Source organism: Hippoglossus stenolepis, chromosome 6 (assembly GCF_022539355.2).
Source record: "Hippoglossus stenolepis isolate QCI-W04-F060 chromosome 6, HSTE1.2, whole genome shotgun sequence".
Lineage (NCBI taxonomy): Eukaryota > Metazoa > Chordata > Actinopteri > Pleuronectiformes > Pleuronectidae > Hippoglossus > Hippoglossus stenolepis.
Window position 1 is genome coordinate 8,086,104 of NC_061488.1, and position 24,224 is coordinate 8,110,327.

Here is a 24,224-nt window from a genome sequence, read left to right on the forward strand (position 1 = left end):
GGCCGACAATGTCACAGACTCAATCGGTTACACAATCAAGGTGAGGCCACACTACTAAACCTGCACTCAAATGCATGACGAGATAGTTGTAATAAGCTAATGTATACCCTCTGCTCTGCGCTGTCTATCTCTTGTGCTAAAGTTCGGAGGCCCTGTGGAACCCCGAGGATTCGTTTCAAAAAGACGCTCTCACATCAGGAGGGCTGCAGATCCAATCTAACTCCAACACTTCTGTCCACCCTTAGCACCGGCATCGGCCTCAGGCCCGGCGGTGGCTGAGAAAACACACGTCTTCACGCCCTCAGACATTGGTAGACGATGAGCAACAGTAGTCTCTGCTGGAGGATTCGAGCCACTGAGGACAAACCTCATGGGAACTGAAAGCTGAAGTGAGAGTGAACAGCTTCACCAGTGATGCCGCTGCAGGCGTTAAGGGCGAGGACTAATGTTACCAGTCTAATTTCCCTCTGGTTTGATTTCAAAACGTATGTACACATGCAACAAAATGTTTTGGAAAAATGTAGTGGATTAGAAAGTGAAAAGCACCTAAAAATAAATCTACTAACATAAAGGTACATGAAAAATGTCCTTAAGTACAGTAATTGTAATCAAGTAAATGTACTTTGTTACATCTCACCACTGGCTGCTATTGATAAGAATATCTATTTCTTATAAATTTACTGTGGACCCACGTGGTGAGCAGTCTCTGGACGCAAATTGATTTTAAGCTGCAGATTCGTCAATGAGTTGTCAAGATGATTGGATCAAATTATGAGACGAGTGAAAGCAGCAAATGATATCTTGACTCATAATGTGCCGGAAATAAAAAAAAATATTTGATTAACCTTTCTTTGGGATATACAAACTGAAGTACTTTATATTTCATTCTGTTGTTCCTGCAGACCAGACATAAATTTGATTTGATTTGACCAATTGTAGTTTGTTAATCATCCAGGTTGGATGTTTATTATTCTCCTGTCCACGCTCCTGGTGCAGAGAAAAGTATAAAGCTGCTCACAGAGGCTCCATTATGACTTGATTTGTTCAGTCTTATTTCTTTATATCTCCTGCTTCTGCAGTTATACTGTATCAATTCATTTTGCGACCTCAGAGACTTTCTGCAGGACTGAAGCTACCTTCTCTTAAAAAAGCACAGGGATACAGAATAAGCAAAGAATCATACTTTTCGCATTCATAGTGTCATCCTGCTGCAGGCGTCTGTAAAGTTCCTGTTGTTTCTGGATGAGATGGAGAAAGTTTGATGTATGGGTCAGTGTTGGAAACAGATTGAATTTGATATTGACAACTACATGGGAAAATAGATGCAGCATTTCTGTTCTGTTCTTCTTACCTGACTGACGACGGTGCGCCATTCAAAAATGGAAAACGATCACAGTTTTACATCGAGTGTCAAAGTTATAATTTTCATCTTAGGACCTTAATTTGGAAAACACACAGTACATGTATTTATTATCAAGTTATCATATGTAGTACTTCAATGGGTATTTTTGTGTCTCTTTCTCCAGTAAAATCCAGATTCTATAAATATATGGTTCCTTTAAGAAGGATATGATACCTTTGCATGGTCACTTGTTATTCAAGTCACGAGGGCTCGGTCAGAACTTTAGAAACTGTCAGAAACTGCCAGACACTTCCTGCCTGAAGCTACAGTATCCATGAATAACTGGCTTGACTGCCAACTGTTGCAGGAGCAGAGGTTTGCTGAAAGCTGGAGCTGCTCAGGGGTCATGATACATTAGGTACATTCATGCTGTTTGCTTTATTGAACAGATAAAACATGCTCGCCATTATGTATTGTCAGGATTCCAGATGGTATTGATGTTTCCCCCTCACAACGAGCACACCGCCCCCGGCCCGCTGATGGTAAAAGCCACTGCAGAACTTGGAGGAACGACACCATGGGCCCCCGAGGCTCCTGCCGAGGAGCTTCCGTCTAGACTCCTCCCAGCTGTCTGCCAAGCTGCTGCACTACGTGAACAACTTGTGCCCGGGTGAGGGGAACGCTGCACCGTCCATCTGCTGCAGGACGCAGCGGAGGAGATTTACTTCCATCTCAGAGTGAAGGAGAAAATAAAGATGATGTGTGAGAAGCATAGGGATGTTTGAAAATAATTCAAAGCACCTGATACAGAGCATGAACATGGTTTTTTTTAAATTATCACTGCTTATGCTTGTTTAAAAATGGGTATAATGCAATAGGTGTGCAACTGATGATAATTCTCATTACTTAGTGATGTGCTAAGTCATTTTTTCAATTAATCTTTTTATGAATTAAATGTCAAAAGCCGACGACAACTTCCGAGAAGCACAGGTGACATCTTCAGGTGTTTTGTTTAGTTTTCCTTCCACCATATAAGAAAAGCAGCAAATCATCTCATAGAAGCTGGAGCAAGTTTCTCTTTTTACCTTTTCTGCTTAAAAATGACAATCTATCAACTGATTAGCAACGGATTATTTTTTGTTATAGAATAAAATAACACCATTGATTCTGCTGCTTTAATAAAGACTGTGTGTGGACAAGTAGAGAAACACTGTGAGTCAATGTCCTTGTTGCCATCTGGTGGCAACACTGAGACATGAGAGGCCTTCCTGCAGCTCTCGAGTTATTACGGTTACATAATCATTCTGATCAGCATGACTGTGCTTTTACTTTCTCACAGAATTTACAAAACCACTGAAAGGACAAACCCAATCCAAACACATGTATGAGTTACGTTTTCAGCATCGTGGAGAAAGACCTGGTCTTTTACTGGTGGAGTATTCGAAAACCACACTGACATATGAAAGCAAAAAGGTTTTTTTATTCCCAAATAGAGTTGGAGGCCGTAACAGAGAGAAGCAAGAACTGTGAAGTGATGGAGGAGCTTCTAATAAAGATTGTTTGTCAAATCACATTGGTATTATCATTATATCAGCATATATATTAGCTAAATCTGTCCTCGTCAAAATTCTCTCTGACTGTGCTTCACTCCAGTCACTCAACACTTCTCCTGGCCATGAAAATACTTTTAAGCGTTAAGATAAATTCCCAGCTACTTATTCAACTATATTTTATTCAACAGCAAGTTACTAATTCATTTTAAAATTGAAATTAAAATATATTCACTGAGGTAAAAGAGGTCAAATTATCGATTATTTTACATTAAAGATGACAGAAAATAAAATGAAAATTGCTTTGTGTTGTGGACCTTCATGTTTTTTTCCCCGTTTTTAACCCAATGAATCAGCTCATGAGCCTTCAGATTTATCTTCTGAGATTTAGGAACAACTGGACCGGCTCAACCTCGGCCGTCTACAGCAATAAATTGCTACATATCTCCTAATGCATCATATGACCTAATCATATTTCATAATAACATACTGGCCGCAGAAGTCAAGTATAACAACGAGTAAGTTTGACATTTAAACTATATTTTGCTGATACCAAATGTACTTTATTTGAACGTAGGACTTTTTTCTTGTCATAGAAGAATAACTGTTAAAGGATTATTATGCAGGTCTGTAGACAGTAAATGGTTTTACAGGATATAAAGCATGCTCACACACATCATGAGGGTACAACCACGAGATGGCGCTGTTGTAGGACAGGGAAGTGGGACGTTTGGCTCTGTTAATTTCATTCTGGCCTGTGTGGCTTGTCAGAATGCAGAAATAGAACAGATAAACACATAAGAAAAAAAGGGGTTTAAAAATAGACAACTAGCGGTCAGCCCATGGCTTCGCTCTTATTGTGTTGCTCCACTTTCGATGACGATCAGGCCTGTTTTACCCTGAGATGGGGCTTTTTGAGACGTGATTAAAATACTCAAAAACTGCCATCAGGTTTCTTGCCTTGGGCTGATTACAAAAAGCCATCAAGCATTAAAAACAACACACACAAATTCCTTCTCATCACAGCAAGTATTCCCCATATTTATGATAAATTTGCACTTGGGACTGAACCAAGTCAAGTGGTCCTGCCCAGCAGGAACTACATGTTGGATGTTTACACTAAAACAAAATATAACTGTCCTCTCTCTTTCCACTGCGTCCCTCCCTTGCTGAATGATGGTTGTTCCACTGTGCCTGCCAGTGGCTGCGCAGAGCACAGCGGCACCAGCCAATGGTGGAATCCCCTGGTTGCGTGTCTGAACTGGATCCTCTGTGAGCTCACACCACGTTGCTACTGCTGCAGCAAACATTGCACCCTTCCACAAAGTCTTACACGTGTATGGGAGTTTATGGTTAGTGAACAAGCGGAGAGGCGGTGTAATCTGGTGTCAGCTGCCCATCTCACCTGTGTCCGAATGTCAAGCGACACATTGTTAACACAGTGATTCAGAAATGGATTTCCTTAGCAAGAAGGTGACCAACACAATCTCTTCTGGCAAAGAAATTTTAACTTAATTTTATTAAAATATTGAATAGACAACTTTCTCACCAAGTTCACAATAAAACGTTTAACCTCCTGAAAGAGACATGATAAACAAATACAAATTAGTTTCCAAAAAATCATTTTAAATATTTAAGACAACCGCCAAAGTTCCAGCTCGTGATAACCAACGCATGGACGGACCGATGAGAATGTGGGGGTTCTCTGCAGTTCAGTTTACTCCGAGCTACCAAACCACTGTTGAAACATAACCATTGCTTTTGCTGAGATGTGCAAAGTTTTCCATCATCGCTCATGCTCACTGTCTGACAGGCTTTAATTCCTCCAAATAGACCCGAAAAAATAAAGACGATAAAAAGAAGTCAAAGACGATCATGACAACAACAACAAAAAGGACAAATTTCCCATATCTACTCCATTATCAAGTAAGACAATGTAAAATTAACTACTACTGTGCAACTAAGTGGACTACATCCAACGGCTTTGTTTGTGATAACAAGAGGAAGTGAAGTTGTGCAGGATCTTTGTCCAGGCTTTGTTTCCTCTTAAGGCAGGTAAGGTCCTCTTCATCAGAAACCAGGGCGACCGGATTGACGGGTGTGCTTCACATCACAGAACCCGAATCAAGAGACGCGTCTGTCCTTCTCGAGCTTCCTTCAATGTCCAGTTATCGCTGTCTTCGGTAGGTGTGCGTGCGTGTATTTACAACTTTTTACCAAATGCACTGCCACCGCGGAGCCACTGCATACTTCTTAATATGTGCAGTGGTAAGCAAGGCACCACCTCCATGTATGTTATGGCAAATTCTTTGTGTCCACTGCAATCCATCATCACTCAGCCCCTCGCAGAGTCAAACTCAGATGCGCTTCTCTCCACACTTTCCTCTTATCCTCACACATTTTATTGATTAGCTTGGGTTTATGATTGATTGCATGTGCTGTACATTTTTACGCCTATACTGGCATCTGCATGTAGAGAATTTGGTTGTACTGAGCATTTGGACTATTCAGGATATTTCAAAGAGGAAGAGGAGGGGCAAGTGTGACGAGAGGAGGAGGAGGGACGGTGCTGTCCGAGCCTCTAGAACACAGGCATTCTGGTGGAAGTCAGAGTACAGATGTTGATATCCTCGGTGTGAGAGGCTCTGTGCAGGGACGGTTCCGAGGCACTGCGGTTTATCTTGGGGAGGGCGTGCTGGAGAAGCTCGATGGAGGACAAGATCTGCAGGAATGAGGAAAAAATAAAGCTTAGTTAAACAAAGCACTCTTCATTAACTTTGCTCGCAGTTAATGAAGAGCTGTGTTCACCTGCGGGAAGAGCGGCCTCTCGTCCTTGAGCTTCTTGATGCAGTCGGCCACCAGCCTTTTCATGGCTTTGGGGCAGGTCTTGTAGAGCTTACTCAGGTCTGGGGACAAATATCCTCTTCCCACCATGAAGATAATCTGAGAGGGGGGGGTGACACAAAGGATTGATGAGACTAAGGGAGTGCAGATAAAATAATCTAGAGCTGAACTACTGAGCCAAGTCAGTGCGACAGACAGGAGACACCTGAACAATCTGACATCAGCAGTCCACCACAGAGATACTTTATAAATATGGTCTAATGTGACAGGCATCTGAAACACTGGAGCTATTGTAAAGGCACGAGTGCATGATGCTGCAGAGATAACGGATGATAGGAGTACTCTATGTGCTTGCCAGGTCAGCTGAGTACAAAGTCATTCTACAGTATCAAGGAGACCAGGGGTGCAACAGTGGATCATAACAGCACTTATGGGCACATTCTGTACTGCAACTTCAGCCTGATTTAAATAGAGACAGTACACTGAGCGGAACAAGGAGCCAGACACGACCCAAACCAGGTCTTGTGGCCTGTAAGAGGATGAAAAACCACAGACCACATATGCGCACCCATGCACCCCTTTTCTCACACACATACTGGGTTGTGTTACGGCGTCTAAAATTAGGCCAGTGGCTCCAGGGCGTCCGCCTCTGTTCCGTGGTGGGCCCGCGGCCAGCTCCACAACCCCCTTCAGACAGCGACCCAGTGTCTTTCCACCACCTCCTGGCTTGGGTTTGCAGTCTGACACCGGGACCCAGGCGAGGACCAGGGCTTAAACACATGTCTGACTGTGGGGCTACAGCTCTGTATGACATAACCAAATCTAACAAGGTAGCAAAAACTTGCAAGCCTAACGTTTTCCATAAGTTAAAAAAACCCAGTTTCTGGAGGACAAAGTGTGTAATTCTCATTATTGTCTTAATAGTACTAGCATGAGCAGTATTACTACTAAACTAATAAATAAATGACTTTACCTGATCTCGATTTGCTAAGAGGGCGTATGGGAGCTCTCCCGTCATGAGCTCAAAAAGAACAATTCCATAGGAATAGACATCAGACTGGAAGCTGTAGGGATTGTTATCCTGCATTCGGATAACCTCAGGAGCCTGTGGACACAGAGGGGAAAAGCTTGAGGGAGGACATTTTCTAGTTTACTTTCTTTAGTTTGTCTACTTATTGTTATTTACAGCTCAAGTTTCTCAAAGCAATCGTCTCATTGCTGTTGTGAAATATAAGCCGGGTTACTCACCATCCAGAGAATGGATCCAGATGGCTGCTCCACCTGAAGGGAGCCGCTCCACCTGGCCTTCACTGTTGCAAGACCAAAGTCCCCAATCTTCACTGTGAGCCCTTCATGCAAGAAGATATCTACACCACTGTCAAGGAATTTACAGCAAGAACACACTTCAAGGGCTTTTATCTGCAACTTCAAGTACAAACACTCTTAAACAGCTGATAAAAAAGGATACTGTTGGACTTCATGTCACGATGAATGATGTTCTTTGCATGCAGGTAGCTGAAAATAGACGTATATTAAAATAGAGATCTCGTTTTTTTTATTTTTGTTCATCAGAACTATTTCCCATCTGGGACTCACTCCATGCCCTGAGCTGTCTGCCTGGCGATGTCTATGAGTTGGATGATCTTTAAGTTTGTCTCCAGGACATGAAGGTGCTTGTAGAGGCTGCTGCCCTCACACCACTGAGTCACGATGGCCAGGTTGTCCTTGGTCATGTAGCCCATGAACAGCAGGATGTTGACATGTCGTGTTTTCCTGCGACACAGTCGAAGGGGAAGAGGAAATCACCACAACAAAGTTAGTTTAGGATGAAGGTGATTCACGAAAGAATTCAACACTCTTCAACACGCCTCTTACCTCAAGACAGCCACTTCATTCCTGAAGGCCTGGAACTGCTCCGGTGTGGGGTTGGTCACCTTTAAAATCTTCACTGCTACATCACCTGCAACAAAAACACTCCTTAACCAACCTTGATGAATTCTATTGTAATCCCATTTGGCAACCAGTGCTACGTGCTCACTTTAATGTGTCAAGTAATGCTTTTAAGTCTTAGGTGTAGTTTGCTGTGAAAGTGGTTACACCTGAAACTGCCCTGCCCCAGCTGAAATGCATTCCTACCATGCCATTTCCCTTTGTACACAGTTCCAAAGGAGCCTGAGCCGATGCGGGAATTCAGGTACACCTCGCTGGCCTCAATCTCCCAATAGTAACTCGAGTCCCGCTTGTCCCGAGGCCTCTGTATCAAAAGGAATCACAGAAAGTGCAAATGATGTGTGAGTGACTAAAATTAAACATGAGATTATCATAAACCAATATTCTGTGGGTTTGATTGCACAAATCGCTCTCATAGAATTTACTCGATCTACAACGCACAAGACGAGGCACACAGAGTGGAACTTACAATTTTATTTTTCTCATGCGTATTAAAGGACGGGGCCCTCTCTCGCTGGTTAGGTGCAGGGGCCATGGAGTGGGACCAGCCTGTAGGGCTTTGATTGGGGGAGCTCCCCGCTTCAAAGAACAGAAAGGAAGAGAAGGATTCAGGATGGAAGATTTTAGTGTCCAAAATTATTTGCTTCACACTGTAGGTGGAAATCTGTGTGTAGGACTATATAGTGTGTCAGATGGCAAAAAATAAATAAAACTATTTCAATTAGTCAGGTCATATAAATTAGACACATTTTCTGTCTGTGAAATACATAATGGTAGATATTACTCTGTAGGGACCATCTACTCTGAATCACTATTTAGGATGTAACACAGTGGGATATAATAACTCTCTGTGCACAAGAAAAGGTCAAACTCTCTGTAGTGGACAATATATGGTGACATTTGGACTTTGTCTCAAATCTCAGTCTCACCCATTCAAAACAGAGCTATGATTGGAAACAGTAAAATAAATCAAATCTCCAATCGGGCTTGTCACATTTAATAATACAGAAACAACCGCGGTAATGGAAAAACAAATTATTGAGATTAATGATAAGCCCTTTTTCTTGTTTAATGGCCCATCACATGACATCTAGATCAATCTCACATGATTAGTCTGTACCGCTTCTCTATTTTTTTTATAATGACTATTATGTAATGGTTGAACCTCAAGGTCAGTTGCTGTGATGAGAATAAAAACTATAGAGTCAATTCAAAAAGAAGAAGTAGAATTTGAGCAACACTATGTACCTAAGAAGATTATATTTGCGGTGAGGGTGAAGGGTTGACCGAGCTAACACTTACCCGAGTCATGATCACGCATTGCATCCTAGAGAGGCAAAAAAAAAAACAACAGACAAAGGTTCTGTCAGTTTGTTCAAACAGAGAACCACACACTGTACTGTCACTCATGGTTTGACTTCCATACTTAAGATGTGAATGCAGATAGCCTGTTTGCAAGGCATGCCATTCAGACTGCACACAGACACTCTGCTCTCTAACCTTTACTGGATTCTCAGGTGAGGCCTCAACAATAGACTGGGAGAAGTGCACAATACCTACTTTCCTCTTCAGCCAGAATCTATGGCACCAGGAGCTGGGGGAGGTATTCAGGGATTCTAGCTACTCCCCAACAGGGTACAATACAACAGGCCAGTGAGGAAAGGAGGGGAAAGGAGGGAAAGGGACACAGTAAAGTAAAGTGAGGAAGGAACAACGACAAGAGTGATGCTCAGGTTTCCACCTGGACAGAATATAGGGGAAATATTCTATAAAGCATGCAGAACTAGTGACCTAATTGTGCAAGAGCACACAGGCAGTGAAAAAGCAGAAACTAGAACTGAACAGGGGGAAGTCAAGTGTCACACAGTTTTAAAAATCGCTAAGAGGAGATGCTATCAGGGGAAACAGGCTTGGCTGTGTCCAGGTAGAATATTTAACACAGAGTTAGATAAGAGATAGAAAAGAGAAAGGTGAGAATAGTTGGAATGCCTGAGATGTTCATAAGAGGGCAGGATGGCTCTGTGGCAGGAGATATTTTAGGATTGGCAGCGTGAAGCTACAGAAGAACCAAAGGGGCCCATATGGTGTGTAGTTACCTCAATCATGCTGAAGTCTACAGGCAGGGTAGTGCTAACCATGTGGACGTTGGGCGTGGAAGTGGAGCGCTGCCTCTGGGAGAGACCAACGCCTGTGGGTGGGTAGGGCGTGGTGTAGTTGAAGGCATGAGGGGTGGAATATCGGTGGGCTGAGCTGCGGGGGTTAAATGAGGATCAAAATTCAAGATTGAGCAGCAATTGTTTGCCAAGATCTGGTGGCCCCCGCTTCAAAATGACACACAGCGCCGACATTTAAAAGAAAAACAGATGCTGAATTCTGTCACTTCTTTAAAACTGGGCCGCCGTGGGTGTGGCCCTTGTGGTTGACGCAGGGGCTTTCTGGTTTCATTTCTGTCATTTTCTCTCACTTTAACCCATTTAAGAATCATCTGTTTATCATCAACTAAAAAACCATCACACATGCAAATCAAATATGGTTACAAATAATAGATATAACCAAAAAAGATAAACTGAGAAGAAGTTATTAGTGTATTTTACTGCTGCTGGATAAAATGGGGACAGTGGTACCCTAGCTGAATGAGGTATGTAAACAAAGATCGTATTACATCACACTTATGACCATGGAGTGCACTCCTTGAGAACAATCCCCCTTTTGGCTGCACAGAACTATGTTTCAAAAGAGCATTTGAGATTGCTCTGCATGGAGCAACTTGATACTTTTTGAGTGCTACTTTGGCAGCTCGCAGTGTTTTTTAACTATTTTAAGGGCTCCTGAAACAACAGGCCCTTTTCACGCATTGCGTTACATCAGCCCTCAGACTGCTTAGCCCCCATAAAGCTGAGGACGTCATTAAAAACAGGATTTAATTCAATTAAGATTGAGGTTCTCTTGCAATGAGAGCAGAAGTCAAATCAATCAGAGAGGGTCATGTTCCTTCCTTCTTCCTTCATTGCCAGCCCTACTAGCGAGGCGATTTCAGTCGAGACTGTTCTCGATTGTGGCTCCCCGATGGTGGAATGAGCTGCCAAATGCTATCAGAGAAGGGGCGTTCCTCCTAAACCTGCAAATGTATCTCAACTCGTATGTACAATAGATTCAATCAACAGCTCAAATTCATTATCCAGTAATCCACTTAGCTGAGGGACTTACAAAGGTTAATTGTTGTTTTGTACTTCCTGCTTTCATCAGACATTGCTGGTCTGAGGAACACCCTGATAATTAGGTCCCAATATCCCAACCATATTAGGTTTCCTCACATCTACATGATGAATCTAGCTCATGTTAATGAAAAGCAACACATGGGTATGTCACGTCACCTTGGAAACCGTGTTAAGGACTCTCTCATTCGCCGGGATGTCAGCGACGGCAGTGACGGAGCACCGCTCTCACCGGGTGTTGGACACAGGCTGAAAACAGAGAGAAATAGACAGTGAATAGTGTGCAGCTTGTAAGAGTGTGTGTGTGTGTAAATCAAATAACAGCTGACTCTCTTCTCTGTCAGTGATATGGATCTTTGAATGATTACACTCCTACATAATGGATGCAAACCAACGCTAATAAGCCTCTATTCTCAGTGCAAGTATGAAAAGCTGCATATATGGGAACTTACCCAAGCTTAGACCTGCAGTATCATCAACTACAAACTTTCTAATGCACTAAGAATCCTACTTCAGGTTTTATTAGATTATAATTGATTACATTTAATAAAACTAAAAGCTTACACGCAGAGAATGGGCTTAGGATGGCAAGTTATATTTCTATTTAATAGTTCTTGATGTAATGTTCCAAAGTTACTGTTCTATAATGTACTGAAGACACTTACAGGAGTTGTCTGATATTGCTCCAGTCCACACACATCGTGGGCACTTTGGTGCTACAATGCTCGTGGAATTTGTAACCACACGTTTGGCAACGGAAACCATTCAAAAGAAACTTCTGGCAAATATCACAGAAAGCAAGTTTCAGATATGTTTTCCGGACCTAAAAAAAACGACAGAAAAAAAAAAATCTATTATTACTTAAGCGGTGACACACAGAGCATTGAGGATTTCATAAGCGCTTCAGGTACTCACAAAATTATGCGTCGTCAAAGGAACGTGATCTAAAACCTCCACCAGCAGCTCCTCCCCAATCAGAGAGCTGGAGTCGGTATTCCAATCCATCCGGAGTTTTTTACTGTAACAAAATCCCCAAAAAGATTTACATGGAGGGACTTCGAAGCAGACAAAATTACTGAAGTGAGTAAGAATGTGACCAGTGCAAACTCAGATCTTATTTTCCCTGTTTTCAAACCCCCAACGGTGCTGAGCTCACCTCCTCTGTCCTGGATGCAGCCTGAAGACGGCGCAGCACTGAGGCTGCAGACCTCGCACCTTCAACGCTTTAATCAGGCAATTGTGCAGAGTCATACCCGGTCGCACGTTTACCTGTACACCACACAAATTCATCAGGATGTAAGCAGCAACATACGCATTTACAAAACTGCGTAACAGTGCAGCATTTCCAAGGATTTATTTTATGTCTGCAATTTTCTACTTGCAGTGGAAATGGACTCACCACAGTGCGTTGCTGGTTTGGGAGGTAGACTCGGATAGTGCTGCTAGTCTTGGAGTCGGGCATCTTGCTGTCATCTGAGGAGCGGCGCTGGCAGTGAAAGCCCTGCACCATGGTTGGTGAAAGGCACGGGCCCTCGAACGCAGAGTCCTTCATTCCGAAGCCGTTGCTCAGAGTCTTCCACGCTCCCTGGAGGTGCTCCATTAGTAAAGCCAAGTGCTCTCAGTGGTCTGAAAAAAAAAAATAAGCAACACACACACACCAACAGTATTAGTACTCAGAATGCTCACCAAGTGACTTCTTAATTAATATTACATTAGCTCTCGGTCTTTTTTGTAAGGACATTGGTGGTGTGCAGACTCTATTTGAGTACGTGCTTAAATGGATTCCCTGATATCTGTCTTTAGAGTAGCAAACACCACGTCCTGTACTTTTGAAAAGTGGTTTAAAAGCGTTTTCACTGAGAAAGTGGCTGTGGCAAAGCAGTAGGAACAAAAGTAGGAAAACAACGATAGATTTGGTTAATGGCATTGAGGACTTATCAGAGGTAATCTCCAAACATAATCTTGGATGATGGCGCGATTGGGGTCATTTTCAGTAAAGAAAAAATAAAAGTTCGGACCCGTTTAGCGGTCTCACATGCTCATTTAACTAGTTGTTTATGAAATAACCCACATGAGGAGTTTCCGACATAAAAGTGGCATCTGCTGTGCTGTGGCGACTCGGTTTCTCTTCCATTTGAAAGGCAGCACCGGAGTAATGTCGACAAACTAATCCACTCAGACAAAGAGAATCTCAGGCCAACGTAGAGGTCAGTCGCGTTATTTACAGATATGCTTTGAGCAAACCCTTTCTTCTGTGTGTTGAGACAACTAGAACTCAACAATAAAGGATTTGACAACGAGGAAGTGGCCTGTTGCGAAAATCTAAACCTATTCATTCAACAGCTCAAATTCATTATCCAGTAATCCACAAAACAGAGAATCTTAATAAGGTAGATTCAACCAAAAAAATTGTCTTGTACTCCCTGCTTTAATCAGAGGTTGTTGGGCTCCAATATCCCAACCATGATTTATATTAATTTAGAATTTGTGTAACATTTATACGCAATGGTCACAATCTTGTCAGGCGACTAAAACTCAACTCATAACATACAATAGAGGATTAAAAAATTCCCAGAGGAAGTCTAATTAAATAACGAGAGGAAAAGAATCAGAAATCCTGGTAAACCCCCCCAAAAAAGTGTATTTTGGGGAAAATTTTGCTAAAATAGCAACAAGGCAGTGACCTGAAAAACTTAAGTTGTTTCAACTCAAGCTGGACGTACCCATTACAAACAAATAGTCTCCCTCTTCTGCTTTGTTTTCAATACAAACTGAAGGGCCACACACACACACACACACACACACACACACACACACACACACACACACACACACACACACACACACACACACACACACACACACACACACACACACACACACACACACACACACACACACACACACAGTGTATACTTTCACCTCTCCAAAGTCTCAATTATCTCTGGTGTGTCTTATACAAAGAGATGCTAACGCTGCAGAGATGATGACCGCAGTCGGTGGTTTGCTACACACACACCTGTATGTCACTAGCACAGAAGAGCAGGAACTAAATTGTCGCACTCTTGCACCCTTCCCACCAGGCTGCAGGAATTGTGTTCAAAACAAGAGCTGTGATCCGTCCAGAAAAGGGCATCAACAAGAAACAATGTGAAGCCCTGAATCCTTAAGACTCTTGCAGTTATTTGCTTAAAGGTTCAGTGTGTAGAATTTAGTGGCATCTAGTGGTGAAGCTGCATGTTGCAGCTGAATACCCCTCGCCTCACCATCCCCTTCCAAATATGAAGGAGAACCTGTGGTAGCCTTCAGTTGTCATAAAAACTCAGAAGGTCTTCAGTTTTTCCAGTTTGGACGGCTGTAAAAAAAAAAATGGCGGCCTCCGTAGAGAGGACCCGCTCCCGATGTAAATATTAGTATTTAAATATAAAGGGCCTATTCTAGGGTAAAGAAAACAATTCGTACAACTTAGAAAGTTAGATAGATAGCTACATAGATAGCTAGCTAGATGGATAGACTTTAATGATCCCAATAAAATGAGTGTTACAGCAGCATTTCAAGGGCATTGCACATAGAGCGAGGAACAAAAGACTAAATACATTAGACGACAAAAGAGACAAGCGGGCAAATTTGCCTAAACATGACTAAAATAAATAAATAAATGTGAATATAATATAATAATTCAGTTATTGGAGGAGTAATCCGAGAGTTTTGGTGTGTACAGAAACTATAGGGCTCATAGTTTGATCCCATTTTTAATCACAACTATATTCAATTTCTGCCAAAAGATCCCTTTCACCTAAATCTTACACACTGAACCTTTAAACCTGACTCCCAACTGGTCAGTCAACACTTTGCAAACACACACACACACTCACTCACTCACAAGTGCTGCATGCACACAGGAGTTTGAGAGAGTGGCCTGAAGTGGTGAAAAGTCAGAAATGGAGGTGAGATCGAAGTCCGGAGTGTTTTGGCAGCGGAGAGGACGCGTTCCAAAGCAAACATCTCACCAAACATTTGAATCCACGCGTGCACAGTGAACGTGTGTTCGATGCGGGGCCTGCTGGGTCCAGATATAACCGTGAAACTCTGCCCGCGGGCCCTCGCACACCAACTATATCCTTCAGCTCCGGTGCACAGCTCGGGGCTTTTTTAGCCTCCATTCAAATCTCTCCGCCTCTGACGAAACCTTTCACTCGGTCGTGTTGCCTCGCGGAGAAGCTGTTAAAACACTTTACATTCGTTTAAAAAAAACACACACACACACAAACCCCAACGTGCAGCTGGAAGCCCCGAAGCCCGGAGAGTGTCGCTCACCAAGAGAAGTTAGGAAAGTTGTGCTCCGCCATAACTTCAGGAAAAAGTGGCGTCGGTGACATCATCATATTTGCAACGCATTCAAAGAAGAGAGGAAAAAGCCGAAGTCGCGTGAAACCTGGACACTTCGCCGACTAATCTGGTGTCCGGTGGATGCGGCGACGGCGTGAAGACGTCGAGGTCGTGGGTGCGAGTCGTTTACGAGCCGCTTTGACTGAGATAAAACGCGTTTTAATTCGCCTGTCGCGGCGGAGAGGAAAAAATCCGCCGGACCCTCAAAGTGACACGACGAGGGATATTCTCCAGGTCCCGTGAGGCGCTTTCAAATTAAAAGTCCCAGAAGTGGCGATTCTGAAACAACATTCACGCTGTTCGGGAGAAAAGGTGGGGAGAGAGAGAGAGAGAGAAAAAAAAAAGGTTCGAGTCCGGGTCGTGCGTCCGTCTGACGCCAGTGATCGAAACAGGAGCTCCCAGGCTCAACAAGAGTTGAGAGCATCACTCACACTGCGCAAACTTGAGCCCTCCCACTTCACTGTTACTGTGGTTTTTACTCATAAAAACACTATATTACATTATTAAAATGTTGGATTCTTAATATATTATAACAATTTACATATGTACTACATTTAAAGTCTATTTAGTTAACCTGTATGTCACCTTTGAGGATAAGAGGCAAGGTTTTTATGTTTAAGCAAAAGAAAGGTGTGTTTGAGATATCAACGCAAAGAATTTATTTTTGTATTTAAGTATTAATTGCAAAAGAGTCTTTTGAAAAGCAAAAAAAACCCAAACATAGGCCCACTACCGGTTTGGAGTAAAGGAGTAATCCATTATTAACTGCACCATCATCTGGACACTTGGCCACAGTGCAACCCTTTTGGAAATCATGTTGGTTTTGCTCATAAATTGAGCAACCAGTGCAAAAAATATATCTTGTTTTTGCATTTATTAAAAGTGCAAAAGTGTCTTTTGAAAAGCAATAGGCCCATTACCGGTTTGACGTAAAGAAGTAAACCATTATTAACTCCAAGTGCACCACCATCTGGACAGATGGCAACAGTGCAACACTGTGTAGCTTTAGGAAATCATGTTTTTGCAAAGAAAATAAAAAATCCACATTAGATTTTTAAAATGTTAGATTCTTAATATATCATAACATTTCACAATTGCACTACGTTTAAAGTCTATTCAGGTAGCCTGTATGTCACTTTTGAGGTTGCAGGACTCATAGGCTCCTGCTATCTTTTGCATTTGTTGGAGTGTTTATTGCAAGTGTCCTTTCAAAAGCAAAAACAGATTTTGTTAAAAGTGCAAAAGTGTCTCTTGAAAAGCAATAGGCCGACTACCGGTTTGGAGTAAAGACGTAAGCCATTATTAACTGCACCATCATCTGGAGACATGGCAACAGTGCAACACTTTGGAAATCATGTTGGAGCCTCCCTGATATTCAAAAAAAGCAATGTGATATTGTATCATTGTATTATATTCATTTCCTGTCAGTGCAATTCATGGCTAATGTTCAATCACTGTATAAAGTCTGTTTACACTGTATATATTAGTTATATTCCTCCTATTTGGTTATGTTTCCTTGCATTTATAAGTATTACATGTTTACTTTTTATAACTTTACTGATGTCTATTTTTTGACTATTCTCTTTGCTGCTCTAACACAGCAAATGTCCCTGTTGTGGCACAAAGAAAGGATTTTCTTATTTTATCTTAAACATCTGGCAAAAAGACAATATATATTCAACTTGTGGTACAGCATAAGAGTAGGAAAGATCATCAAGAACAAATATAACATACACAAAAAGTCTGTAAATTGATAGAAATGGATTATCCTTTAGTTTGCATGGAAATAAAATGTTTCCAAAACAGGCCTAAACACACTAGCTTATGCTTTTCCAAACTGGCCCTGACACGGTGCCATTGTGAAACTGTAACCTCCACTACTCACCATGTGTTCACCATCATTCCGTTGTGGGTCCCCTGGGGTCCCCTGTAATCACAGATGGCTCATAGGTCCTTTTCAACAAGCTGGAGTTGACACCATCTGAGAATAAAACAGCGTCATAAGCAACCAGGGAAACATGTCCTGATGTCTCCAGCTTACATTGTTTCCATGAAGCAGCAGCAGGAGACAATTTCAGGTGGAAATCTTCCTCATGAATCCCTGTTATGATCCTTATTTAAAGCACATTGTACTTTCAGTCTACCAGTGTAACTCCTTGCTTTTCTGTAAACAGCATTTTCAAATGGGACGTCTCATCCGGCAAATAAGAGAAATAGCAAATACTGTTTCTGATGAGGATGAGGGCAGGGCTTTGTCATTGAGGGGCGTTCTTAAGGTACTCCACCCCACATGCAGCAATGTATGTCATCAGTCAGCATGGGATATTATGGTGATGCATTCTCATGCCATGCAATATTTATTATTATCTCTCCCTGCTTTGTATTAATTGTTGTGAGGTGCAAAAAAATGGAGACAGCAGGGGACAGAAATCGCCATCTCAGAGCTTTATAACCAAATCCACCTTAAAACTGAGACGACTGCTCCTCTCCCACTTATTGATCTGACTGAGCACTCAGGCCAGTCAGCTGAGACGCTTCCAGGATCCATGGATTTATTGCTGCCTCCATCAGTTCTTTAGTATTCAAAATGTGATGCAATCAGGACTCTATAAATAAGAAGGATCCACATCAGGGCCTATTCAATAATATATCTGGGAAATTATAAAACACACACACACACACACACACACACACACACACACACACACACACACACACACACACACACACACACACACCACTGTTTGATTATTGTGATCATAGACTTACAATTATAGATTATAGCAGTGATTTTAAGAATTTAACTTGCAGACACATTTCAGGTAATTTCAGTTTTTATTAGTTGCACAGACTGTCACTTCTGATACGTGTAGGAAGTTTAAAAATGTGTTTGCCCCTAAACTATTCTCAGTAAGGTAAATACAATATTTTTTCACTGTGTCATTTTCTTTTCTTTTTTTAAACTTAAATAGTTACTACTGTGTTTATAGAGAAGTTGCTCAGCTTCCACAAACAAAGACCTGACTGTTATCAATTCAAATGAATAAAAACTCTGAGAGAGACCCTGAGAGTTTACTAAACGATTAATGTTGCTCTCACAAATCTGTACTTCTATACTAATACAAGTGCTAAATTACTCTATTTTATGAGTAATTCAACCAACACTAATGATGTCATGAAAACATGTCATATTTCATGTTGAAATTGGAACAATTACATTTTATGAACTGTGTTTATGTTGTGGCTCTTATACAAATCCAGTTCTTCATTTTTTAGATTATCATCATTATTCTTATCATTATATAGTCTTGTGTTTGTTCGTGTTTTCTTTGTAGTAGTTATATTAGTACTACTGGTTGTAATGTAAGCATTAGTACAACAAAATCACACAGAACAAATAACCCATGTTTGTGATTTTAACTTTCTAATGATAGGAATCGATTCAAGGAAACTGGATCACTCTGCGGCCGTGATTGGCTGATTCACAGAGGCGGTGTCTAGACATCATCGCGTGTGATTGGCCGCTTGCAGAGTGGCCGGCCAATGAGCACGCGGCTTTTTACTGAATGACAATTCAGGAACTCCTGCTCACACACCGCATGTAGCGCAAAGAAGGAGGCGTAAACACTGACACAGCTAGGTAGCCAGCAAGGTAAGAATTAAAAGAACCCTACAATGGATGAGGTCAGTAGATATTTTACTCTTATTAACATTGCAACTATGATGTGTTCAAATTGACTGTAGTGTAACATGTGCCGTGTGCTCGGGTTTCTTTTGTGAAGACGTGCTCGTGTGGCTCGTGTAGCGCAGCGTCGGGCTGTGTGTCCGGCCTGCTACCGTTAGCTCGTCACCACGACTTTGGCGTGTGCGCACTGCGCGGGAAATTCTGTTTTTAAGCCATATTCGCTCGAATAGCCCTCAGAATCCCTCGACGGTAAATCTTCGTCACCATACGTGCAAGATCCAAACCTTCTTATCGGAGGAAGAGGAGCGATCGTCGTCTGAACCGTGCTTCTCGGTGGTGGTCGCTCGTTGGCATGCTAGCATGCGCTAGCTAGCAGCGTGAGTGTCTCGCGAGTTCGCAGGGGGATCAACGTGACCAGGCCGACGCTAGCACCAACCTTTGGCATTTGATTCGGTTCTGCAAGCACCAAATTAGGTCGGAATTATTATCCCAGGTGCACTTATCAAGCTTAAAAGACCAAAGCGAGCGAACAATACGAATCGAGTCATATTTCTAACGTTCAGGCCTTTGGGCTCGTGTCTTTGCAGATGTTTAATTGACACGACAAGATGTGCCTGCCCTCTGGAGTTAGCTCTCGCGAGTTAGCATACGATCGCCGACATGCTTCCATGGCCATTTCTGTAGCAGCAGCAGCAGCAACGTGGAGCAGTAGATTGGACCGAGTTATGACATCAGCTCACCTGTCCGAGAGAGAATCGTGAAAACGAGCGTCCATGTGGCGAGTGCGGAAATATTTCCATAACTAGCTGGGGAAATATTATTATGTAAGATGTGAACCGAGGCCCATCGGGCGATAGGCTAACGGTAAAAAGAAGCAACAAGTTACCCCTGACTATCTTAACGCGATGATAATTGAAGCGCAGCGGCCTCGTGTTGTCATCCTACGTCACCATTTAGGCACTCATTACAAGGACTGTGATTATTCATTAACTCACATTCTTCCTAACCTAATGTCTTTAGCACCGTCAGCAAACCGAAGTTTTGGCCTATGGCGATCACGGCATGATTCCATTGGGGAAATCGTGTAAGTTAGTTCAATAGTTAGATCTAGTCCCAATGCCGATTTTTAATAGACCCCACAGTTCAAATCCCCTCCCTGTGATTTGTAGATTAGATCATTATGATAGACTGTCCCTTCCACTACCGACCTGTGTCGTCTACTGTAGTTTTACTCAAACATGGATACAGTCAAAATCATTTCACCGGCACATGCATGATTATTTAATTGTCTACATGATTCTCGTGGTTCTTGATGCTACAGTATCAATGCCGCCACCCCCACCCCCCCACCGCTGCTTAGCAAAACCCCCAAATCATCAGCACACCAGCTGTTCTTCTACCAGTGTGTCAACAGCTGACTCTCTTAAAATGTACGACTAGTGGTCAACAGGTTTTTACACCAAATGTGATACTCAGCGTAATAAAGTGTGTTACGGCATCTTAAACGATCATGCATTCGGCGAGAGAGACGACTTGGTAGTGTTTAGTTGAACCTAAATGTAGAATATGGAAACCCCGTAAACTGATATCCCTCAGTAATTGTTTTGTGACATGTATGATTGATAGCACTTGATGTCTTTTAGGAATGCCCATAAATGCACCTCGTGCCTTTCTGGGGGTCAAAGTTCAATTTAGTCTGCACAAAACATTCCAGGAAATGGCAGTTGGTGCTTCCCACAAATCTCGTCTGAAAGAATTGTATTTGTTTGTGGTTTGGATGCAAAATGCTGGTACGCCTTTTTAAGCTGAATTTTCTTTACTGATATACATTATGTTTTTGTTTAAGGTAATGGAGATGAACAGCAGCAGTGAGTGCTTTGGATGTGGCCGCTCTGGGCATTGGATTAAGCATTGTCCTAATGCCAGCTCTGGACGTGGACGCGGCCGGGCTCGGGGACGTTCCAAGGGTACAGGTTTATTGTACACACCCAGTGCAAGATACATTTTATAAAATATTATATATGCATAGGTTGTACATTATTCTGTTTAACTGCACTTGCTGTGTCCCAGTATTTCTGATGGGAGCATAGTAATTAAGTTAAAGCCATAAATTACAAACTTCTCATCTTGTAATATCAATTTGTCTTTGTCATTACAGAGCTGTTTTGCTATCGTTGTGGAGAACAAGGACACATGGCCAGGGAGTGTGACCAAACTGAGGATGGTGTGTATTCAATTCTGTTTCTTCTCATTCATTTCTATTTAGTTGGTGTGAAGTTTTATTTGATAGAACAATTGAAATGTAATGAAAAGCATCAGACAGGTCATGCATATAAGGCGTGTGCATTGTATACATCACTGCTAAGGAGGGGTGCTGACACTCTGTATTAGATGAGCCCTGGTGCTAAATTACCATAGTATCAATAGGCTCAGGTGTTATTGTTTATGTATAATTTTGAATCAATACTTATCTTGCACATTTTGTCTCAAAAATTCTAGTCCTGATTTAGACATTAATCGATGATGCGTTACACTATTCTTAATTCAGACTAGAGATCTCTCTCTGAGGGTGTATGTAACAGGAGTGCGGCTCTCACTCACATGCACCACATGTGCACACGCAGAGACAGAGATGCTTCGGTTTATTGCAAATTGCAAAGTGATCACACTTTCAAAAGTGTGGTTACCTTGCAGTAAAGTCATTGCTGACAATACGACTTTGCATGTGTGAGTGGAAACGCGAGTAATGTGTCCAAACATCTTGGAAAAGTCTATCACACACAGGCGGAGAGAAGCAGTGTCCATAGTTCATCTGCCGTTCCACAAGGTATGTTAGCTCATGTAGGCTACTAGTTAACCAAATTGTACCAAAATGATTAAGGGCACGTTCATAAATTCAATCTGAAATGGTCAGAGCATCTTAATATTTGGGTTATTGCAGAGATGGGCTGCAGGCAAAGAAAAGTCATAAGTTAATTGTTTTAGCCTAAAGGTAAAGGATGGGGAAAAGTAGGCCATTGTCAGCACACAGTGCATCATATTTTATTAGTTATATTGTGTTGTGACAAACTTGTTGATTTTTATTGTCTTTGTCATTTCTAGCGTGCTACAACTGCCGTGGGACTGGTCACGTTTTCCGGGACTGCAAGGAGCCCAAAAAGGAAAGGGAGCAGCTCTGCTACACCTGCGGCAAAGCTGGTCACATGGCCCGTGATTGTGATCATGCCAACGAGCAGAAGTGCTACTCCTGCGGTAGTTTTGGCCACATCCAGAAACTTTGCGACAAGGTGAAATGTTACAGGTGAGTGTCGACTTGTCCTCCTTTTTGTGCCACCTTAGTGTCGTAGTTTTATGAATACCGCCGATTATTTAACTTTCACTTTTGAGCAAGTTGCCCTATTTCTTTCTTTCTCTGAAGAAACTAACATATTTCCTCTCTCCTAGGTGTGGCGAGATTGGTCACGTTGCTGTGAACTGCGGTAAAGCTGGCGAGACTAACTGCTACAACTGCGGAAAGGCGGGCCACCTGGCAAAAGATTGTTCCAACGAAGCCACCGCATAATCAGTGCCCTCTGTTGCCCCTCCCTTTTTCAGATTGATGGTTGGTTGTATTATTTTCTCTGAATCCTCTTCGCTGGCCAAAGGTTGGCTAACAGAGGCTAGTTCCAGGCCAGTGAGCCTCTCAACATATACAATGAAAGGGGTTGAAAAAATATCTTTCTGCATTCAATACAAAAATGTTTTAGTTTGGTAGCGGTGTTATGTATAATGCTTTGTAAAAGAACCCCCCTTTCCAAGCCACTGGTGATCAGAGATGAATAAAATGGGACTACACACATGGGCATCTATAGGACCTCTGAGCTTGTGGAAGTGAGTCTCTCTAAAATGAGACAGCAGAAGGGAGTAAATAGAAACCGAACTTCCATGTATGGTTATTTTGGTTTGTTTTAGTGGGATATGAGTTGGCCAAGAGAGTATGGTTTGGAACATTTCACAACCTGGAGCATTTCTGCCCAACAAGCAGCCAAGAGGGTGATAACAAACTACATGTTATATTGTTAAGATATTAAATTTTGGAGGTGTTAAAAGAAACATGTTCTTTTATAGAAGTCTGTTTACAATTTAAATATCATGTAACAGTCCAAGGTAGACTTTTCCTTTTAAAAATGGCTTTGGAGTTTGTTTGTTTTTTACCTTGGAAAAAATTAACATCAACAGTTGTCAGAACAGCAGAATCAGGAGTTATTTGGGAATGAAAAATCTTTTCACAGAAATCAAAATGTTATTTTTGTACAATATCACTTAGACTACTGTATAAATACCATTTGCTTGTACTCAGTTTTTAAGTCGGAAGGAAAGTGCAACTGAAGTCCTAGAAAATAGAAATGTTAGAAATTTTAAACTATCAATAAAGTTGGAGGAGCACGGGGAGGACTTTTTGTCTGTTTTAAGTGTAACACGAGTTTTGTTTCTTGTTTTTTTTTTTAGTGCTTTTATACGTTTCCACTAAAGCAATTGCTTTAAAAGAAGTCAAATCTGAGTTACAGTAAAAGCCTGCATGATAAGTCATTGAGACAAAACTGCTTATCTAATTCAGTTTTATTTGTGTAGCACCAAATCCTAATGGACATTATCTCAATGCACTTGAAGAAACTCATAAAAGAACTAGACTCAGCGTGCAGGTGATGGAATCTAGCAGTTGTGCACGTGTTCATATGCAACTGGACAGCATTGTGGGTGAAAGGTTAAACATCAAGAAACAAGCATTTCCAGGCGCCTATGCACCCTTGAGCAACTCCTGAAGAAGTCCCCGGAAATCTTCAAAGATGCCCTGAGGGAAGATATTCTAATCTGCAGAACAACATTTAACAAAGTGGATGATACTGCCTCCTCTCTTCTCTGCCAAGACGTCTGCAGAATTACATCTTTACAGGAAAAACCCCAGGTTTCTAAGCAGGCTTCTAAATAAAGAAGGGCTTTCTGGGTAAAACTTAAAATGGGGGAGAGGGGGAGGGAGGGTTAAATGTCCACGTTCGAATTCCTTCTGGTTTCCTGCAGCAAATTTAGCCGAGGCGCATCCACGACGCAGGGGCAGGCCAAACCGGTTCAGGGTCCTAAAGATAGAGCCGGGGAGCAAAATGGAGAAGGGGACGTGGGGGCTCATGCAGCAGATGAGCCACCACGCGCTCACTGGACGCCGAGGTGATCAGTAAACACATCGATCGGAATAAATTGGTGATCAATGAGCT

The 24,224-nt window shown here is 42.1% G+C and overlaps 2 protein-coding genes across 14 annotated transcripts; one reads left to right on the forward strand and one right to left on the reverse strand.

Moving 5' to 3' along the window:
- Window positions 1-4,382: 4,382 nt before the first annotated feature.
- On the reverse strand, window positions 4,383-19,298 carry raf1a (Raf-1 proto-oncogene, serine/threonine kinase a). Of its 6 annotated transcripts, XM_035160073.2 has the most exons (19): window positions 19,260-19,298; window positions 17,176-17,271; window positions 12,301-12,527; window positions 12,058-12,170; window positions 11,817-11,919; window positions 11,567-11,724; window positions 11,061-11,150; window positions 9,783-9,936; window positions 9,187-9,306; window positions 8,989-9,013; window positions 8,156-8,265; window positions 7,873-7,990; window positions 7,612-7,696; window positions 7,333-7,509; window positions 7,205-7,251; window positions 6,985-7,103; window positions 6,710-6,841; window positions 5,701-5,835; window positions 4,383-5,614 (listed from the first exon to the last, which is right to left on the reverse strand). In XM_035160073.2, the coding sequence occupies exons 3-19, from the start codon at window positions 12,499-12,501 to the stop codon at window positions 5,474-5,476; spliced, it is 2,028 nt and encodes a 675-aa protein (XP_035015964.1). In that variant the 5' UTR covers window positions 12,502-12,527; window positions 17,176-17,271; window positions 19,260-19,298; the 3' UTR covers window positions 4,383-5,473. The 6 variants fall into 6 exon arrangements, with proteins under 6 accessions (XP_035015964.1, XP_035015967.1, XP_035015965.1 ...); XM_035160076.2 differs by lacking the exons at window positions 17,176-17,271; window positions 19,260-19,298 and adding an exon at window positions 15,219-15,699 and having other exon boundaries at window positions 9,247-9,306; XM_035160074.2 differs by lacking the exons at window positions 17,176-17,271; window positions 19,260-19,298 and adding an exon at window positions 15,173-15,699.
- cnbpa (CCHC-type zinc finger, nucleic acid binding protein a) lies at window positions 18,809-23,437 on the forward strand. 8 transcript variants are annotated; one of them, XM_035160084.1, is made up of 7 exons: window positions 18,874-18,942; window positions 19,996-20,059; window positions 20,822-20,948; window positions 21,134-21,199; window positions 21,746-21,802; window positions 22,078-22,276; window positions 22,420-23,437. In XM_035160084.1, the coding sequence occupies exons 3-7, from the start codon at window positions 20,825-20,827 to the stop codon at window positions 22,535-22,537; spliced, it is 564 nt and encodes a 187-aa protein (XP_035015975.1). In that variant the 5' UTR covers window positions 18,874-18,942; window positions 19,996-20,059; window positions 20,822-20,824; the 3' UTR covers window positions 22,538-23,437. The 8 variants fall into 8 exon arrangements, with proteins under 8 accessions (XP_035015974.1, XP_035015976.1, XP_035015972.1 ...); XM_035160086.1 differs by having other exon boundaries at window positions 18,885-18,942; window positions 20,822-20,942; XM_035160083.1 differs by lacking the exon at window positions 19,996-20,059 and having other exon boundaries at window positions 18,809-18,942.
- Window positions 23,438-24,224: the final 787 nt, after the last annotated feature.